This window comes from Lingula anatina, chromosome 10 (assembly GCF_051362555.1).
Source record: "Lingula anatina isolate TDL-2025a chromosome 10, LinAna3.0, whole genome shotgun sequence".
Taxonomy (NCBI): domain Eukaryota; kingdom Metazoa; phylum Brachiopoda; class Lingulata; order Lingulida; family Lingulidae; genus Lingula; species Lingula anatina.
In genome coordinates, this window is record NC_141776.1 from 156,663 (window position 1) to 175,262 (window position 18,600).

General features: G+C 35.4%; 1 protein-coding gene across 3 annotated transcripts in view; it reads left to right on the top strand.

Annotated features, from left to right (window-relative positions):
* Positions 1 to 18,600, top strand: part of LOC106169145 (mediator of RNA polymerase II transcription subunit 12-like protein) — a 57,766-nt gene that overhangs the window by 5,135 nt on the left and 34,031 nt on the right. For 2 of the 3 annotated variants that reach the window (XM_086996700.1, XM_086996701.1), the window contains exons 8-21: positions 135 to 277; positions 3,025 to 3,286; positions 3,466 to 3,565; positions 4,060 to 4,193; positions 4,367 to 4,498; positions 4,817 to 4,940; positions 5,243 to 5,460; positions 6,423 to 6,525; positions 7,974 to 8,048; positions 11,354 to 11,904; positions 12,044 to 12,210; positions 12,588 to 12,696; positions 13,071 to 13,201; positions 13,545 to 13,655. In XM_086996700.1, the coding sequence (XP_086852826.1) occupies positions 135 to 277; positions 3,025 to 3,286; positions 3,466 to 3,565; positions 4,060 to 4,193; positions 4,367 to 4,498; positions 4,817 to 4,940; positions 5,243 to 5,460; positions 6,423 to 6,525; positions 7,974 to 8,048; positions 11,354 to 11,904; positions 12,044 to 12,210; positions 12,588 to 12,696; positions 13,071 to 13,201; positions 13,545 to 13,655 (2,360 nt within the window). The remainder of the gene's footprint in view (positions 1 to 134; positions 278 to 3,024; positions 3,287 to 3,465; positions 3,566 to 4,059; positions 4,194 to 4,366; positions 4,499 to 4,816; positions 4,941 to 5,242; positions 5,461 to 6,422; positions 6,526 to 7,973; positions 8,049 to 11,353; positions 11,905 to 12,043; positions 12,211 to 12,587; positions 12,697 to 13,070; positions 13,202 to 13,544; positions 13,656 to 18,600) is intronic. The other variant, XM_086996702.1, reaches the window with a different exon arrangement.

An 18,600-nucleotide genomic window follows, 5' to 3' on the forward strand; every position in this document is an offset into this window, starting at 1 on the left:
ATATTTGTCTTAAATATTGGAGTCCCTGTTGTCCTATCATTCCAGTATGTAGATGAGATTACGTGTGCCCAGAGTATCTCCAGAAAGCTGGCCCACTTCTGTTGTAAAAAGTTGTTGTTGTCCTATCATTCCAGTATGTAGATGAGATTACGTGTGCCCAGAGTATCTCCAGAAAGCTGGCCCACTTCTGTTGTAAAAAGTTGGCCCTGATGTGCAATGAGACAGGTTACTCCACGCCACGCTCTCAGTCGCCGCTGGTCACAGCTAACGCTAACGGGTAGGTCTCTGCTCTGGTTTGTTTTTGCAAAAAAAAAAAATTAGCCGAACATTTTGTATTATACCACTGCTGGGGCTTTGAACAATAGGACAATTGCACTTGTATTAGGTGTACAGGTTTGTCTGTATTTTCATACACTTCGGTGCATTCATCCTATTGTTAGAAGCGCCAGTTGTGGTATAAGTCAGTTACAACTACTCATCGTCCACTGTATGCAATATAATTACATTCTTGTATGTCATATACAGTGAACAACTCATGTTATAACTAGTTCTTTATGAATTTTAAAGAATTTTGTTTCATGTCTGTGTATGGTGAAATATGTTAGTATGTGAGTGTATGTGTGCACGTGTGTGGAGGGGAATGTGTGTGTGTGTGTGTGTGTGTGTGTATGAGTGCACGTGTGTGGAGGGGTATGTGTGTGTGTGCATGCATGTGTGTGGAGGGGTATGTGAATGTATGTGTGTGTGTGTGTGCACATGTGTGAAGGGGTTTGTGAGAAAATAAAGAGAATGTAACACAATGGTTCTCTTTTTGTGGACTGGCATAACTCATTTCTTGACTTCACTGCCTATGATGCTCTGCTTTGCTCAGCTTTGAGAAATGCATTGTTCATAAAAAATGTTGGTTAATTAGATTGGAATATTTCAACAAATAGTGACTTGCATAAATTTTAACATCAATGTAAAATCTTTCATGGATTAAGGGGAAATGAATAGATATATGGCAATTATTTTGATTTTGATTCCTAAACAAACAAATTAATATTAATAATTTGAGAATGCCTGATACTATACTAGACTAGTTTAAGTTTGAAATCAGACTAGAAAAGCAGTTGGGGCACCTTCATAAATCAATGGATCACCACAAATTTATGTCAATTCAAACAGTTTCTGAAAGTTTGTCATATCCTTCCACAACGTCATAATGTTGATTACAAAAAAAAAAAGAAAGGTATACAATTTTTTCCATGCAAAACATTTATCTTGAGTCTTTGGTTTTTATTACTTACTGGATTTAAAAGTAGGTTATAAAAATAACCGAAATTAACTGGAATCAACACTCCTGTAATGTTCCTTTTCATATGCATTCTTCTTTAAAATGTTAGTTCAAGTGGTCAGAAAAATCAAATTTTTTCAACAGATTGAGACCTGCATAAATTCTAACATTAAAGTCAAGTCATTTTTGGATTAAGAAGAAATACATAGATATTAGCCAATTATTTTGATTTGACTAAGTTATAAAAATATTAATTATTTCTGACATAATATTAGTTTAGATTGAAATAAGACTAGAAAAGTACATGGCGGCAGCTTAATCCCCTCAGTTCATCATCACCATCAAGAACATCATGATATACATTGTTATATGTTTAAATGAATAATTGATTTATTTGCTAATTGATTAGCTGATATTTCAGTAGCATTAAATATTCATAAAATATTCATAAAATGACCAATTAGTTTAGTTTTCATTATCACTTAATTAATTTATAAATTAATCACCAAATGATGTTGAGTGGGCATGGCATTCACCCAGATTTTTTCTGTGGGGGTATCTTAATGATAAAGTGAACCAGAATAACCCTCAAATGATGGGTGAACTGTGGGAAGCAATCACAGCAAAAATCATGGAATTCCTGAAGGAAGAATGTTTTTGAGAAATTTACAGTTTTTTGGGGCAACTTTTATGCAAATGGTTTTTTTAAGCAAAATGCTTAAATGTATTTCTTGGATTGGCCCCATTCAAGTCTTTATTTGCCTGATACCTACAATATTTGCAGGTTACAAAAATAAAATTGTAGAAACTAAATGTAATCTTGATTTATTATTTGAAATATTATTTTTAAAAAAATATGTTAGTTCAGATGGTTGACAGTCCTGACATTTTTCAACAAATAGACACCTGTATAAATTCTAACGTCATAGTAGAGTCATATTTGAATTACGTGGAAATGGATGGATATTAGTCAATGATTTTGATTTGATTAAAGTTATAAAAATATCAAGAATTAGCAGATTTTTGACTAAATTTTTTACTTATTATGAAAATCAAGTTATAAGTTGATCTCTGTATGTCATGCATCCTACATGAAAACAGATAATCATCTTTTCATGCACCATGACTTTTTTTCTTTTTTTTCTTGTAGATAATTTTAAAAAATTGCTATTATGTTTGCAGGTTTAAAGAATAATTTGAAACATTCACTCCAAAAATTAGCTTTTAGGTATTTTTTTGAATTTTTTTCAAATATTTGCCACCTAAGGTGGTCATTTGAACTGAAATTTTCAACACTACGTAAAGATATTTGCATGAATTCTTACATTTAAAAGTAACATAGAGGTTTGAGGACATGGTTTTGATTAAATTTATTAATAAAAATTATATTTAAAAGTTATTTTTGGCAATTTTGACAAACTATGTTAAGAAGTGAATTTTTCTCTTGCTTCACTTTCATATACTCTATATTCTCACATTCACTCTAAATGATTTTTGATTGAATTACCTGTATAATATTATATTGCTATTTTATTGTCCACCTTATTTCCCTAATGAGTGATCTTTATAATGTAAAAAATATCTAATTTTTCAAATTTGTAGTTCCTAATTTTTCAAAAAAAAAAAAAAAAAAAAAACGTTCCGCCAAAAATGTACATGACTATTACTAAATATAACATTTCCACTTTCACAATTATGATAATATTAGAAGTCATTTTAACAATTATTTCCCCGAAACTATCTTCCAGACAACTTACTACCACCAGTGCTCCTCAGCCCAACCCAGTCCTTGGGGCTTTTGGGGAGTACACCAGCTGTTCTCAGCACCGAGGACTTCTTCTGGGGCTGTCCGCAGTGCTGCAGACTATCGTACTGAAGTGTCCAAGTGCTGTGGTATGGAATAATCTAGGTGAGGGGAAGAGTGCCAGCGTCCTGTGTGGGTCACCCCTGGATCTACTGCCATGTGCACCTTCCAGTTTACCTATGCCACCTGGACCTAATAATGCCGAGGTGACTGACCAATTATACTGTAATCATGCCATCTTTTCAATGGGGGAAAACTGTGAATATTATAGATACTGTATAATACTTGGAACTTTTTAGTCTATTTTTATTTAGACTTTATGCATCAGGTGTTGAAATTTGACAGGTATGTTTTATAATTGCGGACATTTTTTCTCCAACTCCAGCTGCGAGCTCTGATCAGGTCAGCTGAGCACCAGATCAAACTGCGCGGTCAAGCTGCTGAAGTACGTTGGTCCTCAGACAAGTGCCAGCAGTCAACAATAGGTAGGGGGCAGAGCTTAAAGTGCTTACTGTTCATTTCTGTTATTTAAAGACTAACATGGCATTACACTACAAAATATGCCAAGCTCCTCTATTTTTCATTTGTTTGCTGAGTAATAGCCACTACCTGCAGCTCCTGTAGTGACATGCCATGCTTCTTTATCTGTACCAAATATTGATAACTATATTTGACCATTAAGGACACGTTATGTTTGACAAGATTTTGTTGTAAGCTTAAACAATTTCCACACTTGAGCTGTACCACATTCAAGATTTCCATCACTACAGTGAGCTTCCTCAGGTTCTGTATGGGTTGAGCACAATTCACTCGTGTCTTAGTCCTAGCACTGTCCCATATGTGAGACAATTAGTGTCTCCCCCTGTCTTTGTTAGGTATAGCTCAAGTAAGTGTAGAAATTTAAAAGTTAAAGCTTATAACATAATCAAACGAGTGCACAAATGAATTTCAAAATTGACATGATTTTCAACTTTTTCAGGCTTCACTATTAGTCGAATCCTGGGAGCTCTTGAGTCACTGGACAGACAGAATTTTGAGCGCGTGGAGCAGACGGCATCCCTGGATACATTGTATAATAAGATATTTGCTGCAGGGCAGAGCAAGGATCAGGAGGTGTGTGGACGGGTCAGAGTAACGGTAGTGACTATCTAGTTTTCATCAAAATTGAGTTATTCTATTCAACTCTGTAATATTTAAGTAGTGATAAATATTATAATGATTCTTAATTTCTGAGAAGCTAGACAAGTTCTTGTCATATTTAATTTTATTAAAAACAATATTTCCAGCCGGTGTCGACAGATGAGGCCACCGTGAACTTGTTGTGTGAGTGGGCTGTCAGCGTGAAACGCTCCGGATGTCACCGAGCTATTGTTGTTGCTAAGTTGTTGGAGAGACGACAAAATGAACTGACTTCAGAGGTAATAACTGGGTGGAATATAACCTAGTCCAGGCTGGATTGTACTTTGTCTGAATTTTTTTTTTGCCTTTGTCTCATTTCATTTTTCAGTTTAACCAGTAATCGTGAGTATATAATAAGATAATTCAAGGCTTTTGATATTATATAAAATTGAAATGTAAATTCTTATATATATATATATATATATATATATATATATATATATATATATATATATATATATATATATATTTTTTTTTTTTTTTTTTTTACCAGTTAAAAAGTCACTTCAGTAAGGAAATATTCAAGTGTGATGGAATAATAACTATTAACTCTTCAGCTTCAGGAGTCTGAAATCTTGGATGAGAAGGACTCCCTGGGCTCAGAAGCAATGGCCCCCAGTGGTCTACCTATCTTCCAGAATCTTCTGATCCAGTATCTAGATCACAGGGCACCTGTTCTGGGTGTGTACAGCATTCCCAAATATATATTATTATAAACAATGTCTTGATACAGTATTCTTCATACAGCAATTTTATTTGCTTTCAAACACCCATGGCTGTTAGAAATGTCATATAGTTATCATTTTTGAGAAGAAAAATCATGACTATATGTATGAGTACTACTCGTTGTCAGCATTGGAATAACATATTTCATGTATTTGTTATTTGAAAATTTAATACCCTTAAATATTAACACCATTTCAATTTAATTGTTTGAAATTCAATTATTATTGTAAATCAAATGTCATATTTTCAAAACATAGATGAGAGTCCATCTGCTGAAAACAGGACTGCTTTCTCCAATCTCATTTCCCTGTTCTGCGAGCTCATCCGCCATGATGTTTTCTCCCATGATGCCTACATGTGTACGTTAATCTCAAGAGGAGATTTAGAAGCATCACCTCCCATGCACACTGCCCCTGGTGACAGCCTTGGGGAGCTGGCCAGTGTGAAGAGTGAAAACCCCAGTGTGAAACCAGAGGTGGAACCTTATACTTTTTTTTAATTATGATTTAGTTGACATATACTTTTGGTATTTTTTTTTTCTTTTACAAGTCTTAGAGTTAGAAAAATTGAGGTAGATTAAATTTTCCAGTCTGTCAAAATCTTACAATACAGTTATGTGAAAAATACAAGGACCTAATATCCAAGTTTTTGGTATAAAAGTGGATTGTTGTTGCTTAGGATTATTTTCTCAGTATTAGAGCACCTGTGCCTTGTTCACGAAGAGATTAACTTGTCTATGAGCTGTATCTCAGGGACATATAGTTGTGGTCTGTTTTGACATGATCAGGTCAAACATTCTCTTGGCAGGGCTGCTTTTAAGTTCATTCACAATTCTTGTTTTTGTTTTTTTGTTTTTTTTTTTTCAGTTTTTTTTTCTCGTGACTGTGTTATCCATGTGAGATCAGGCTAAGTTGATTATCATGTTATCAATGTGAGATCAGGCTAAGTTGATTATCATGTTATCAATGTGAGATCAGGCTAAGTTGATTATCATGTTATCAATGTGTGACCAGGCTAAGTTGATTATCATGTTATCAATGTGAGATCAGGCTAAGTTGATTATCATGTTATCAATGTGTGACCAGGCTAAGTTGATTATCATGTTATCCATGTGAGATCAGGCTAAGTTGATTATCATGTTATCAATGTGTGACCAGGCTAAGTTGATTATCATGTTATCAATGTGTGACCAGGCTAAGTTGATTATCATGTTATCAATGTGTGACCAGGCTAAGTTGATTATCATGTTATCAATGTGTGACCAGGCTAAGTTGATTATCATGTTATCAATGTGTGACCAGGCTAAGTTGATTATCATGTTATCAATGTGTGACCAGGCTAGGTTGATTATCATGTTATCAATGTGTGACCAGGCTAAGTTGATTATCATGTCATAGCTGACATATAAAATAATCATAATTCACTCTTACTTTTAAGGCCGCACAAGAAGAACAAAAGATGGATGTAGACACAGATACCTTCGACCCAGATTATGACATTTTTGCCTTCAGAGATGATCCTAAGAGTCCAGATATGAATGGTAAATATTCAGAACATCACTTTGCAACTTGCATCTTGATTTTACAAATATAATTAACACCTTCTTTCTACCTGAAAAAATAGTATCAATCTTCTCATTCTCTTCTCCATGTATTCTAGTGTGAGAGGATTTAACAGAATGTTGTGTCGATTTTCACACATTTTTTAGGTGCATAAAAGTGTTTTAAGAGGTCTTTATAGCACTTTATAATATTTAAGTCTGTATTCTTTGTTGATGTAACATTACTGGACAGTGATTTCTTGATATCATTAATCTTGTCTTATATATAATAAGTCCCTTGGTCAATGAGTTGGACTCATGGTGACATCATTTAGACTATTTCTGACGTAGAAAAAGACACATTTTGAACATGGAGTCCTACATATTTTGTAGTTATTTAGCTTAAGAAATATTGTACTTATCTCTGTGTTTGATATTTTACACTGATAAAGCATAAAATATTGCTTTATTTGCTGAATGTCAGATACAATGGATCTGTTTTGCGGTAGCTGCATTTGCAGGGGTTTAGAACTAAACTTCTACATTCTAGAATTTTCATGAATTTAAAAATTTGTCTTAAGAGCTAGATTAAAGTTTAACTATTAGTTGTTTTTTTTTTTATAGAAAATTCACTGTTAAATGTTTTGCTACTGTGTTATTGATACTTTTAAACAGTTCAGTCTAGTTTTAACTTTGAAGTTATTTTAAATCAAGGTTTAGAAAGTGAATATATAGTGAACACTGATGTTAAATCAGGATTAAAAACCAAATTTTAGAAAAAAAGAACTTTTTTTGTTTATGAACCAACCCTTGTGTGTGATACGTGCTATTGTACACAACAGTTACTGTAGTATCACTGCTACGTTGTCCACAGTTGGAAGTAGACATTTTACACAACAGTTACTGTAGTATCACTGCTATGTTGTCTACAGTTGGAAGTAGACATTTTACACAACAGTTACTGTAGTATCACTGCTACGTTGTCCACAGTTGGAAGTAGACATTTTACACAACAGTTACTGTAGTATCACTGCTATGTTGTCTACAGTTGGAAGTAGACATTTTCAGGGATAACCACTTTTTATATAGGATTCATATTTCACAATAAACACATCAATAAACAACTCATAGAAATATACTAAATTTCATTTTACCACCAAAATGACACATTCATGCTGGAATCTTTGCTTGGACCATATGGACCTTCATAGATAGCTACCTTCTGTAATAATCTCTTAAGAGAAAAAAAAACATAAAAAACAACAGGGACTAGCTTTGAATGTTGTCCAGAACGGATTCATGAACTATTGCTAAGTACAGGAAAATTGTTGTTTACCCCCCAAAAATCCATTTTTTTTGCCAGAATGGACAGTTGTTATGCCTTCAATAGATGAAGATTATATAGATAACCCTTACTGATGTGTTGATATTTCTTATACTTCTCTCAGTGGACCACTCAACCCAGATGCTCTGGGAGTTGCAAGAACATCTTGGAAAGATCAGCCCTGTAGGGGGCGCCATAGGTATAAGAATTGGTCTCGTCTTGTCAGCAAACTTTGAATTAGTCACATCTTGCTGCCTTGGCTATCTTGAGTGTTTGGGGATAGAATCTATCAAAGTCATCAGTTTGGTAACTTTTGTAAAGAACTATGTTTGTGAGTATTTATCTAAGAAAAAAGCACAACAAAAGTTTTTCTATATATAGTTTTAAAATTACCATGATATGTTTATTTTATGTTTTTTTCTCTCAAAGATTTTGGGTCTAGTTTTCAAGTTAGAATAATATCAATTTTCAACAGAATCTATAATATTTTTAATTTTTAAGTTAGAATTAAGAAAATTTAGAATAGTTGACATGATCATTAAATGTTATGGAAGATGTGTGGAATTTTATAGCACTCAAGTTGGCTAAGACAGCAGGACGTGATCTGCACTTTTTCCTTCAAGTTAACAACCATGCATGGCTAGGTTAAACCTTGTTCTCATCAGTTTTCATTTAAAAGATAAAACTTACAATATGAAAGCTGCTGAAATCAGGAGCCAGATTTTTTTTTTTTTTTTTTACACAAAATGCTCAGCAGTAGGCAGTTTTTAAAATTCCACCTTGTTGATTAAAGTCAACAAGAGCAAACTTGGGGGGCCTTTACGGACATTTTATGATTCATATGTCAGTTTTTGTATCTAATATATATTTCAAGTACAGTCTTGTTTAAACTGGTGTGAACAAGTTTTAAATATACTCCATTTATTTGCTACTAAAATGTCAGTGTCATTATTTGCTCAGGACTGCCTGCATGTCTGCACATTGGACAGCATTCCTGTCTACCTTAGCTGGCAGATTCATGTGAAAGCCTCGTGTGACGCTAATGTGCTGAAGTTTTTGTCCTGTTGTTCATTTTTTTCAGATATATAAATGTCAAACTACGGAAACTGTAATACTGTTGCTCTTTCACCTTTTTGATTCCTTAATGGACTGGCTGTTACTTTCATAGTATGTTTTTCACTGTCTGTCTGACCAGCCAAATCTTTAAAATGATATTAGGAAATTAATTTAAATCCCCCTCCCCCCCTCCCAAAAAAAAGAAAAAAAACTCCGATACTCAAGATTTAAGGTCCTCTGTACAAGAGACAACTGTTTAAATGTGCTTTATATTTATCTTTATCAGAATGAATTGTTAGCATATCAGATGAATAGAAATATGCACTGAACATTATGTTGCTCCTTCATATTGAATAATAATATAAATTTCCATATATATATATTACTACGTAGTGTTGCATCTGGGACATCATTGCAAAAATCATTTGGATTAAATTTTTTTATCACCTGGTAAATTATAAATATATTTGGTAACTATACAGCATATAAAAATTACTGTAATGATTGTTATATTATTTATTTACTTGTCTGTCTGTGTGTCTCCACTTGAAATGTAGGATCTGTTCAGAACCAAGTTGACCCGAGGACTAACTGATCTGGAATCAAATATGGTGCACACTTTGCCATGGATTTACTGCCTCCCATGCTTCTGTATCTGCAGGGGCAAAGGAATTCAATCTTGGCATATTTGATCCATGGGTTAGTTAATCTGCAGGTCAGATTGGTTCTGCACATGTCCATATACTGTGGAAGCTTTCATTGTGCTTTACACACTGACTTAGGACCGCATATTTATGAAATTCTTAATTTATTTTAAAATTTACTGTCAAGACCTGTTTTACATAGTTTTTTACACTTTATATATATATGCATATTAACACTTGACCTGGCTTTTTACATGTAGTTTAGAAGTCATTTGTATATTCCTTTTTTTTTTTTTTTTTTTTTTTTTTGGGGGGGGGGAGGAGGTGAGAAAAAGTATATTTGGGTGAATAAAAGCATGTTAATATTAACAATTTTATGTAATAATAATGTATATAAATGACTGAAATAATGTGCGGTTAGTAGATATTGTACGCTTCTTTTGATATACATAGGCCATAAATTGAGAAGCTACAGAGTTTGACTCCCATGTAGTTGTAAAAGTGTCATTGTCATATATGTGTATAAATAAATGTGAATTTAAAGTCTGCTGTCAGTTTACATGTTGCTTGTAATTATTTCATTGTCACCTAGTATATACATATGTCACTATGTCAACCCTCTCTGACAAGTTCTGGAGCATGTTGTGACAAACTTGGCACAGTTTTCACTGTATATGGCAGCTACTTTATTTTAAAATAAGACCATTTAATTTAACTTTCACTTTCACTTTGTATTTAATTTAATTTAACTTTCACTGGCGATTTTAAATTCTTTAAATTAGCCGACTCATCTTATAATGGACATTCAATGCAGATATGCATTTAATTTAAATTTGTAAAAAAGACATTACAATCAATTGGTTTTCAGAAAGTTGTCATTATGCACCTTGGTTCAGAAAGGGTTAACAATCACTGCTTCGATGTTCATGCTTAGTGTCTGACATTGCTTATAAAGTATCACTAATATTAGTTACAGATGTTTGATATTAGTTTCACATTATAAGACAGTACTTTATGATGCCATAGGAGTTATTTTAGGGTATGGCAGAAGTATGGGAAGTCAGAGACGTTTTTGGTGACCTTTTTTTTCTATAATTTTAGATGGATGTGTTATTAATAGTTTATTACTGCTTATTCTAGCATTCCAGTCCTTCCTTTGTTTAAGAGAGCAGTCCAAAGTTGGCTTTTAGTAGAAAAGTGTTGTCGTAAATTATAATTGCTTTATTTCACTGTGCTTGCTTCTGACTTTTTAAACACTTGCTTCAGATACTAGGTTTTTGCATTTAATGAATGTTATTTTTCAGATTAAAAGGTGGATACAGTAATGTTGCCAATAAGAAACTTGTTATACATAAAATGTTTGTAATAAAGAGAGTTTTTTTTTTAAGGAGAAAACAGTTCATATTATAAGGCGTAAAAGTTCACTATCTATCGTAAAATTAGATAAGCACACACATTTTAGAATTTATTGATTATTTCAAAACAGTTAATGTTAATCAAGAAACATGTATAACAATTAAGACTCTCATTGTTTTGATAACGGATCCTTTATTCCTTCATGATGATATTAGTTATAGGAGCACATCATTTCTTTTTGTGATTAAAAACCTTTATTCTCTAATTTACAACAGTTTTGGCTGTAAGACTGAATAAATATAAAACTTTCTGTATTAAACACAATATCTTTTGTTTATTTTCATTATTCGTAGATATGTTTATTTTTCAGATCATTTTTGTTAGCAAAAATATCAGGATAGAATATAAACAGTAATGATAATTATTTAATAAAAACAATTTTCTTCAGCATCTGTGAAATCGGATAAAGAGTTCCAGCATACTCCAGCTCCCCCTAGTGTTCAGCAGTCAGAACCACAGCCCCCACGTAAACTATCTCGTCACATGCAGTATGCCACACACTTCCCCATCCCGCAGGATGACTCCTGCTATCACGAGTGCAACCAACGCATGATTGTCCTGTATGGCGTAGGCAAAGCACGTGATGAAGCACGTCACGTGTGCAAAAAAGTCAGCAAGGAAATCATGAAGTTGTTCAGCAAGAAAAACAGCATCGATATCAGCAGTGGAGATATTGGTAAAACCAAAAAGAAGAAAGAAAAGGGAGAGAAGGATGTCGGAGATCCAAACTATGAAGGAACATTCACTCGTTTTCAGAAGCTCTCCTATTACGATCAGCATGCAGTCACGTCTTCATGTGCAACGCAGGTGCTGGAACAGTTCAGCAGCTTTTCTTCTGGAAATTCTACCTACCTCCCCCTGGTGGAGAATATCTCCTTTCTTTTTGATCTGATGGAACACTGCCACAACATCAACAGCCTCATAGAGTTTTGTATACAGGTAGGTAGGGTGATTTGTTCATGCTCATTTTCTTTTGGAAAATTATTTTGGCATGTCCTATATGAAAAACTCTTTTTTAAATCTGCATGATTTTCAACGTAAAGCTCACCACTTCTACTTGTCTACCTTATAATCTTAGCCCCTGAAAGAATTCAACAACCAAGAAGTCCAGAACATGCTGAAGTCAGGTTCTCCAGTGCTAGGTAGCTACATCACCTCCATGTGTCTGTGTATAGTAGCTGTCCTCAGGAAGTACCATGCTTGTCTTCTAGTAATGCCAGACCTGACGTCACTGGCCTTTGAAGGGTGAGTCTGGTGTTCACAACATTGTTTCCATAACAGGGATGAGATTTTTCTGACTATCAGCAAATTTCCAACTTTTTGGAGCCAAAAATATCATTGGCTTCAGGAACCTGCTAGACCCCACGCCATCTTTTCCGAGATATTCACAAAATTGCAGTCTCATCCCTCATCCCAAAGAAGTTGATATATTTTAGTTCATGCATTCAATGCATGATAATTAGCCATCTCATTAAGGGTTAAGCATGTTTATCACATATACTTTTGGTTAATAGGTCCTCTTATTTGAGCTAGGTCATTTATGGTGTGATTATATAGTCTTCTCATTTACTTGGTACGTTATTAAGAAATTTATGATTTAAAAAATATGATCTGCATTACAGACTGTGTGGAGTTGTGAAACATGTTAACAATCCTTCTGACTGTTCCTCGGCAGAGCGATGTATTCTGGCGTATCTGTATGATTTGTATACCTCCTGTAGCTATTTGAAGGTAAGAATCTTAGAAAAATCGGCCTTAAACCTTATACTGATCACAGATAATGTTTCACATGTAATTCTATGCTCTGTATTAATTAAAGGGAATATATGAAGTTTTGATTTTGTTTTATCTAATCAGATGTATTTTAAATAAATTTATAATATTTCTTTTCTGTCTAAATATTCAGTATGTTCTGTCCATTAATTAGAAAAAAAATAGTTTTGATTCTGTTTGGTATACTTCAGGTACAAGATTATTTATTTGGCTGTTTGTTCCCAGGCCAATTATGCAGTATGCACTGTCCATTGATTTAAGAAAATCTAAAAGTATAGTTTCTGTTCCACATAACTTAAATACAATTATATTAATTATCCATATATTCACAGGCCAAGTATTCAGAATTCTTCAGTGGTGCTTGCTCTAAAGTAAAACAAACATTGTACGCCGCCATTGTGCCGTCTGCCTCCAACTTCCGCTGGGACCCACAGTTCATGACAGATGTCATAGAAAATGCTAAGTAAGTTTTTGAGTCAAGGGGTGGTCACATGTCAGACATGTGATGATCACATGATAACCACATGTTGGATGTTTTTAATATGTGGGGACAACTTGTATGAACCATATGACAGCCATAATAATGGTAGATATTATTCATGAAACATAATGTGTTAATACCTTGGACAATATTTACTCAGTTCTGAATATTATATATATATTTTTTTTTTTTGGCAACATTAATTTTTTGTCATTCTTTTATTATTAATTTTACATTGTGCACGAGACAAATTAGTCAATATAATGATATGATTATTATGGCAATTTTTGGTTCAGAATCTCAGTTTTTAATTTTTCATTTTTAGGTCCAGACCAGATATCCAAGCCATAAAGCAGTTAAACGAGTCTTCTCAGAATCGTTACAGTTTTGTGTGCAATGCTCAGATCAACATATGCAATGCCCAGGGTGCAGAAAGGTGAGCCTGGGGTCCTCTCAAGGCTGGTTTAGAACTAAGATAATCTGTTGACTAGCCTGGGGTCCTCTCAAGGCTGGTTTAGAACTAAGATAATCTGTTGACTAGCCTGGGGTCCTCTCAAGGCTGGTTTAGAACTAAGATAATCTGTTGACTAGCCTGGGGTCCTCTCAAGGCTGGTTTAGAACCAAGATAATCTGTTGACTAGCCTGGGGTCCTCTCAAGGCTGGTTTAGAACCAAGATAATCTGTTGACTAGCCTGGGGTCCTCTCAAGGCTGGTTTAGAACTAAGATAATCTGTTGACTAGCCTGGGGTCCTCTCAAGGCTGGTTTAGAACCAAGATAATCTGTTGACTAGCCTGGGGTCCTCTCAAGGCTGGTTTAGAACCAAGATAATCTGTTGACTAGCCTGGGGTCCTCTCAAGGCTGGTTTAGAACCAAGATAATCTGTTGACTAGCCTGGGGTCTTCTTAAGGCTGGTTTAGAACTAAGATAATCTGCTGAGTATCTGATCTGTAAGTCATACCAGAACCCACCAGAAAGCTTGCTGCGTAAATCCAGTGGATCAGCCATATTGGATCTGAGGATCAGTTAGTCCCTGGATCATCATGGTTTTAAACAGGCCCTTACACTATTCTACTGAGCAGTTAGTCCCTGGATCATCATGGTTTTAAACAGGCCCTTACACTATTCTACTGATCAGTTAGTCCCTGGATCATCTTGGTTTTAAACAGGCCCTTACACTATTCTACTTAGCAGTTAGTCCCTGGATCATCATGGTTTTAAACAGGCCCTTACACTATTCTACTGCCGTTTTAAAGGAAATAAATTATAAAACATGAATCTTAATTTTAGATTATAGTCATTGTTATAGTTATTGTAGCAAGTTATCATAAGTAATTGTACCACCAGCGTTAGCGCTGGCGGTACACATGGTTTCGGTCCCTTCCGGATCGTTCCGCCGGCTCTGTTGGCTCCGCCGGCTCCGCCGGACGGCTACCGTTACCGCTTCTCCTCCTAGACGGTAAGGGCCCCCGTACCCATCTCATGGATTTAGGTCACCTATAATCTCAACTCGTTCCACGTAAAATTTGGGCTTTGTCGGTATTGGGGTCTGGGTGTGGCACTCATTGCAATGCACCCTTGTCTAAAAATGGCAAAATTAAATGCTAATTATCTACCCTACGGAAGGAGTTATGGGAAAAATTTCTATAGACGGCTTTCCAAAAGTCATATGTGTAGATTTCAAATATACCCTTGGATTTGACCTTTGACCTCTACTTCAAGGTCAAATGGGCCAAAATTTTCAAAAAAATGAAATTTTTTACGAAAAAAATTTTTTTTGCCCTGTTATTCAGACACCACACAGACTTAACCAATAATATTATTGGAAAGTGTTACCCTCCAGGTCATCTTTCATCTCCATGAATTTGGGGTCAATCGGTGCATTTTCACGGGAGTAGCGGCCATAAGATACCGAAACTGAAAACTGTCTCTAATTCGGGAACCGTTAATGCTAGAGACCCATTCTTTTTTGCATTTTGTAGAGCATGTAAAGCCCAACACTGGAGGTGGTCTCGTTTTTTTTGTATTCCATACGGTTTTCGAGTTACGCTGTATCAAAAAGTACATATTGGTGGTAAAAGCAAAATGTGCAGTACGGTAATGGATAATAAATTTTGAACTCTGGAAAAATAAAACATAAGGCTTGGCAAAGCAGACAACTTGTGTTCAAAAATGACATTATTTCATCAAATTTGAACTTCTGAAACTTCAGAGCACCTCCTATTTCAAGAATTTTGACCAAAATGACATTTTCTTTATTTTAATTAATTTTTTCTGTACGAAATTTAAGGCACATTATGGTAACTCCAAAATTATAACATCTAGTCCCTTATATCTCCAAAACTGGCAGAGATAGGTCCATAGTTACTATTGAAGTTGAATAGGAAGTCATATACTGGCAATCTTACTATGACCTTGAAATTGACCTTTGACCTACTTTTCACCATGAACTGAACTTTGCTAACTTTTCTTCCCTTTTATCTCCAAAACTGGCTGAGATAGGTCCATAGTTACTATTGAACTTGAATAGGAAGTCATATACTGGCAATCTAAATGTGACCTTAAAATTGACCTTTGACCTACTTTACACCATGAACTGAATTTTGCAAATTTTGCTTTCCTTTTATCCCCAAAACTGGCAGAGATAGGTCCGTAGTTACTATTGAACTTGAATAGGAAGTCATATACTGGCAATCTATATGTGACATTAAAATTGACCTTTGACCTACTTTTCACCATGAACTGAATTTTGCAAATTTTGCTTTCCTTTTATCTCCAAAACTGGCTGAGATACAGGGTTACCACTTAATATGGAATATTATTTTTTGGCGAATAAATTTTCTACAATATATTTAATTTCTCTCAAAGTACATTAAATCCAAAGCTGAGGTGTCACTCCATGTGTAGCCAGATGTGTTACCTAATTACCACACAACTCTCGAAACAATTGATGCATGCAGTTGCATGTTCTGTGGTCAGAAATGTGAGAGGTGGTCTTTTCGGCAATTTCTGCCCTTGTATAAAAACGCATGGGTTTGGTCAATCTTTGGAGCGTGTTTAGAGAAGCAACAAAGGGATCGCTCTGAAACTTGACAGGTACCTTAGTGAAGATATGGTACGACAGCAAAGCAACGCAGCGTACTATGGGATTCTTGCTCTCAGAGAAAATGGCCAGAAACGGACAGCCATTGCCAGGTAATTCAACATTTATCAGGAACCGTTTGTGAAGTCCTCCAAAGAAATGCTGCTACAGGGGCACCTACTCCAATACCTCGACCAGGGTGTCCGCGTATCACACCAAGAAGACAGGATCGCCTTCTCCTTAGTGGACGCCGTGCTGGTCGTACAAAGACAACCAGTGTCCTCAGAAAAGAGAGGCAGAATGTCATCCAAACGCCCGTTTCAAGGTCCCACGTGAACAAGATATTTCTGCAAGCCGGTTATTTTGCACGAAGGCCAGTAGGGAAACCACTGTTAACATCAGGTCATATACAGCGACGTCTGCAAAGGGTTGGGGACCACGTGCGTTTGCAGCCAAAACACTGGAATCACGTTGTTTTCAGTGATAAGGCCAGATATGGATTTTTTAGGGTTGATCGTCGAATCCGTGTCCACCGACGTGTACGAGAGGCATAAAACAATGATTATGTACTGCCTAGGGTGAAAGGAGGGGATGGTAACGTCTCTGTTTGGGGAGCATTTCATGTCGGTGCCCAGAACCAGTTGGTTTTTCTAGGAGGCAACCTCATCCAGGATTCCTACAGAGACATTCTACAGCAAACAATGCTTCGATTGGTAAGATTCATCTTCAGGAACAACTTTGTGTACCAAGACGACTGCCCAACCCCACATCGAGGCCACAGAATCATCGTTTTTCTTCAAAACCAATGGGTTCAGCAACTGCCCTGGCCTGCAAACTCTCCAGATATGAACCCAATTGAAAATCTGTGGGCGGAAGTAACTCACAGAATTAATAGCTATGGTCCTCGGCCGGTAAATAGTGATGAACTGCGACAGGCAAATATCACTGCGTGGAATGATATCCCCACCCAAACTCTAAAAAAACGTGTCACAGGATATGCCATGTAGGATGAGGGCGCTGCAAGCGGCTGCTGGAGGTCATACCCGCAATTACTGACTTTTCATGATTTACTGTAGTGAGTTCTTTGACTGTGTAACATATCACTGTCCGGAGGCTATCATTTTCTTTAATATTTTATCTTAAAGTTTATACTGACATCAAAGTGTTGATATGGTTTTCTGGGGGTGTTCCTTTCTTTTGAATGGCATCTTATGTCAGATTTAATATTATTGACCAAAATATCTCACAACAGAAGACTGGATGTTATTATCACTCAGTGACATACTTTTTTAATGACTCAAGCCAAAAGAAAATTATTCAGCACTCAAAAATAACAATGATAAAAAATATTCCATATTAAGTGGTAACCCTGTAGGTTCATAGTTACTATTGAACTTGAATAGGAAGTCATATACTGGCAATCTAAATGTGACCTTGAAATTGACCTTTGACCTACTTTTCACCATAAACTGAACTTTGCAAAATTTGCTTCCCTTTTATCTCCAAAACTGGCAGAGATAGGTCCATAATTACTATTGAACTTGAATAGGAAGTCATATACTGGCAATCTACATGTGACCTTAAAATTGACCTTTGACCTACTTTTCACCATGAACTGAACTTTGCAAACTTTTCTTCCCTTTTATCTCCAAAACTGGCTGAGATAGGTCCATAGTTACTATTGAACTTGAATAGAAAGTCATATACTGGCAATCTAAATGTGACCTTGAAATTGACCTTTGACCTACTTTTCACCATGAACTGAATTTTGCAAATTTTGCTTCCCTTTTATCTCCAAAACTGGCTGAGATAGGTCCATAGTTACTATTGAAGTTGAATAGGAAGTCCTATACTGGCAATCTAAGTGTGACCTTGAAATTGACCTTTGACCTACTTTTTATCATGAACTGAACTCTGTTTATTTCTTTCTCTTTTAGCTTCAAACTTGACAGAGATAGGTCCATAGTTACTCTTGAACTTGAATAGGAAGTCATATACTGGCAATTTACTGTGACCTTGAAATTGACCCTTGACCTACCTTATGAAGAACTTAAATTTGATTGTACCATATATATTTTTTGCAATAGTTTAAAAATTCTTGTTGATTGCATTTTTACAGCTTGTCAAGCACAAAACTGGTGGCTGTGTCCCTTATTTTGTGTATGTGGGGGTCTATACGAATGCGTTTGCTCCAGCTGGTGGTACAATATTTGGAGGCGGTATCGCCTCTCTGATCCTCTAGTTTTTTTAGTATTTTGTATGTTATAGTTTGGTTAATCTATATTTGAAACTAATTTGCAA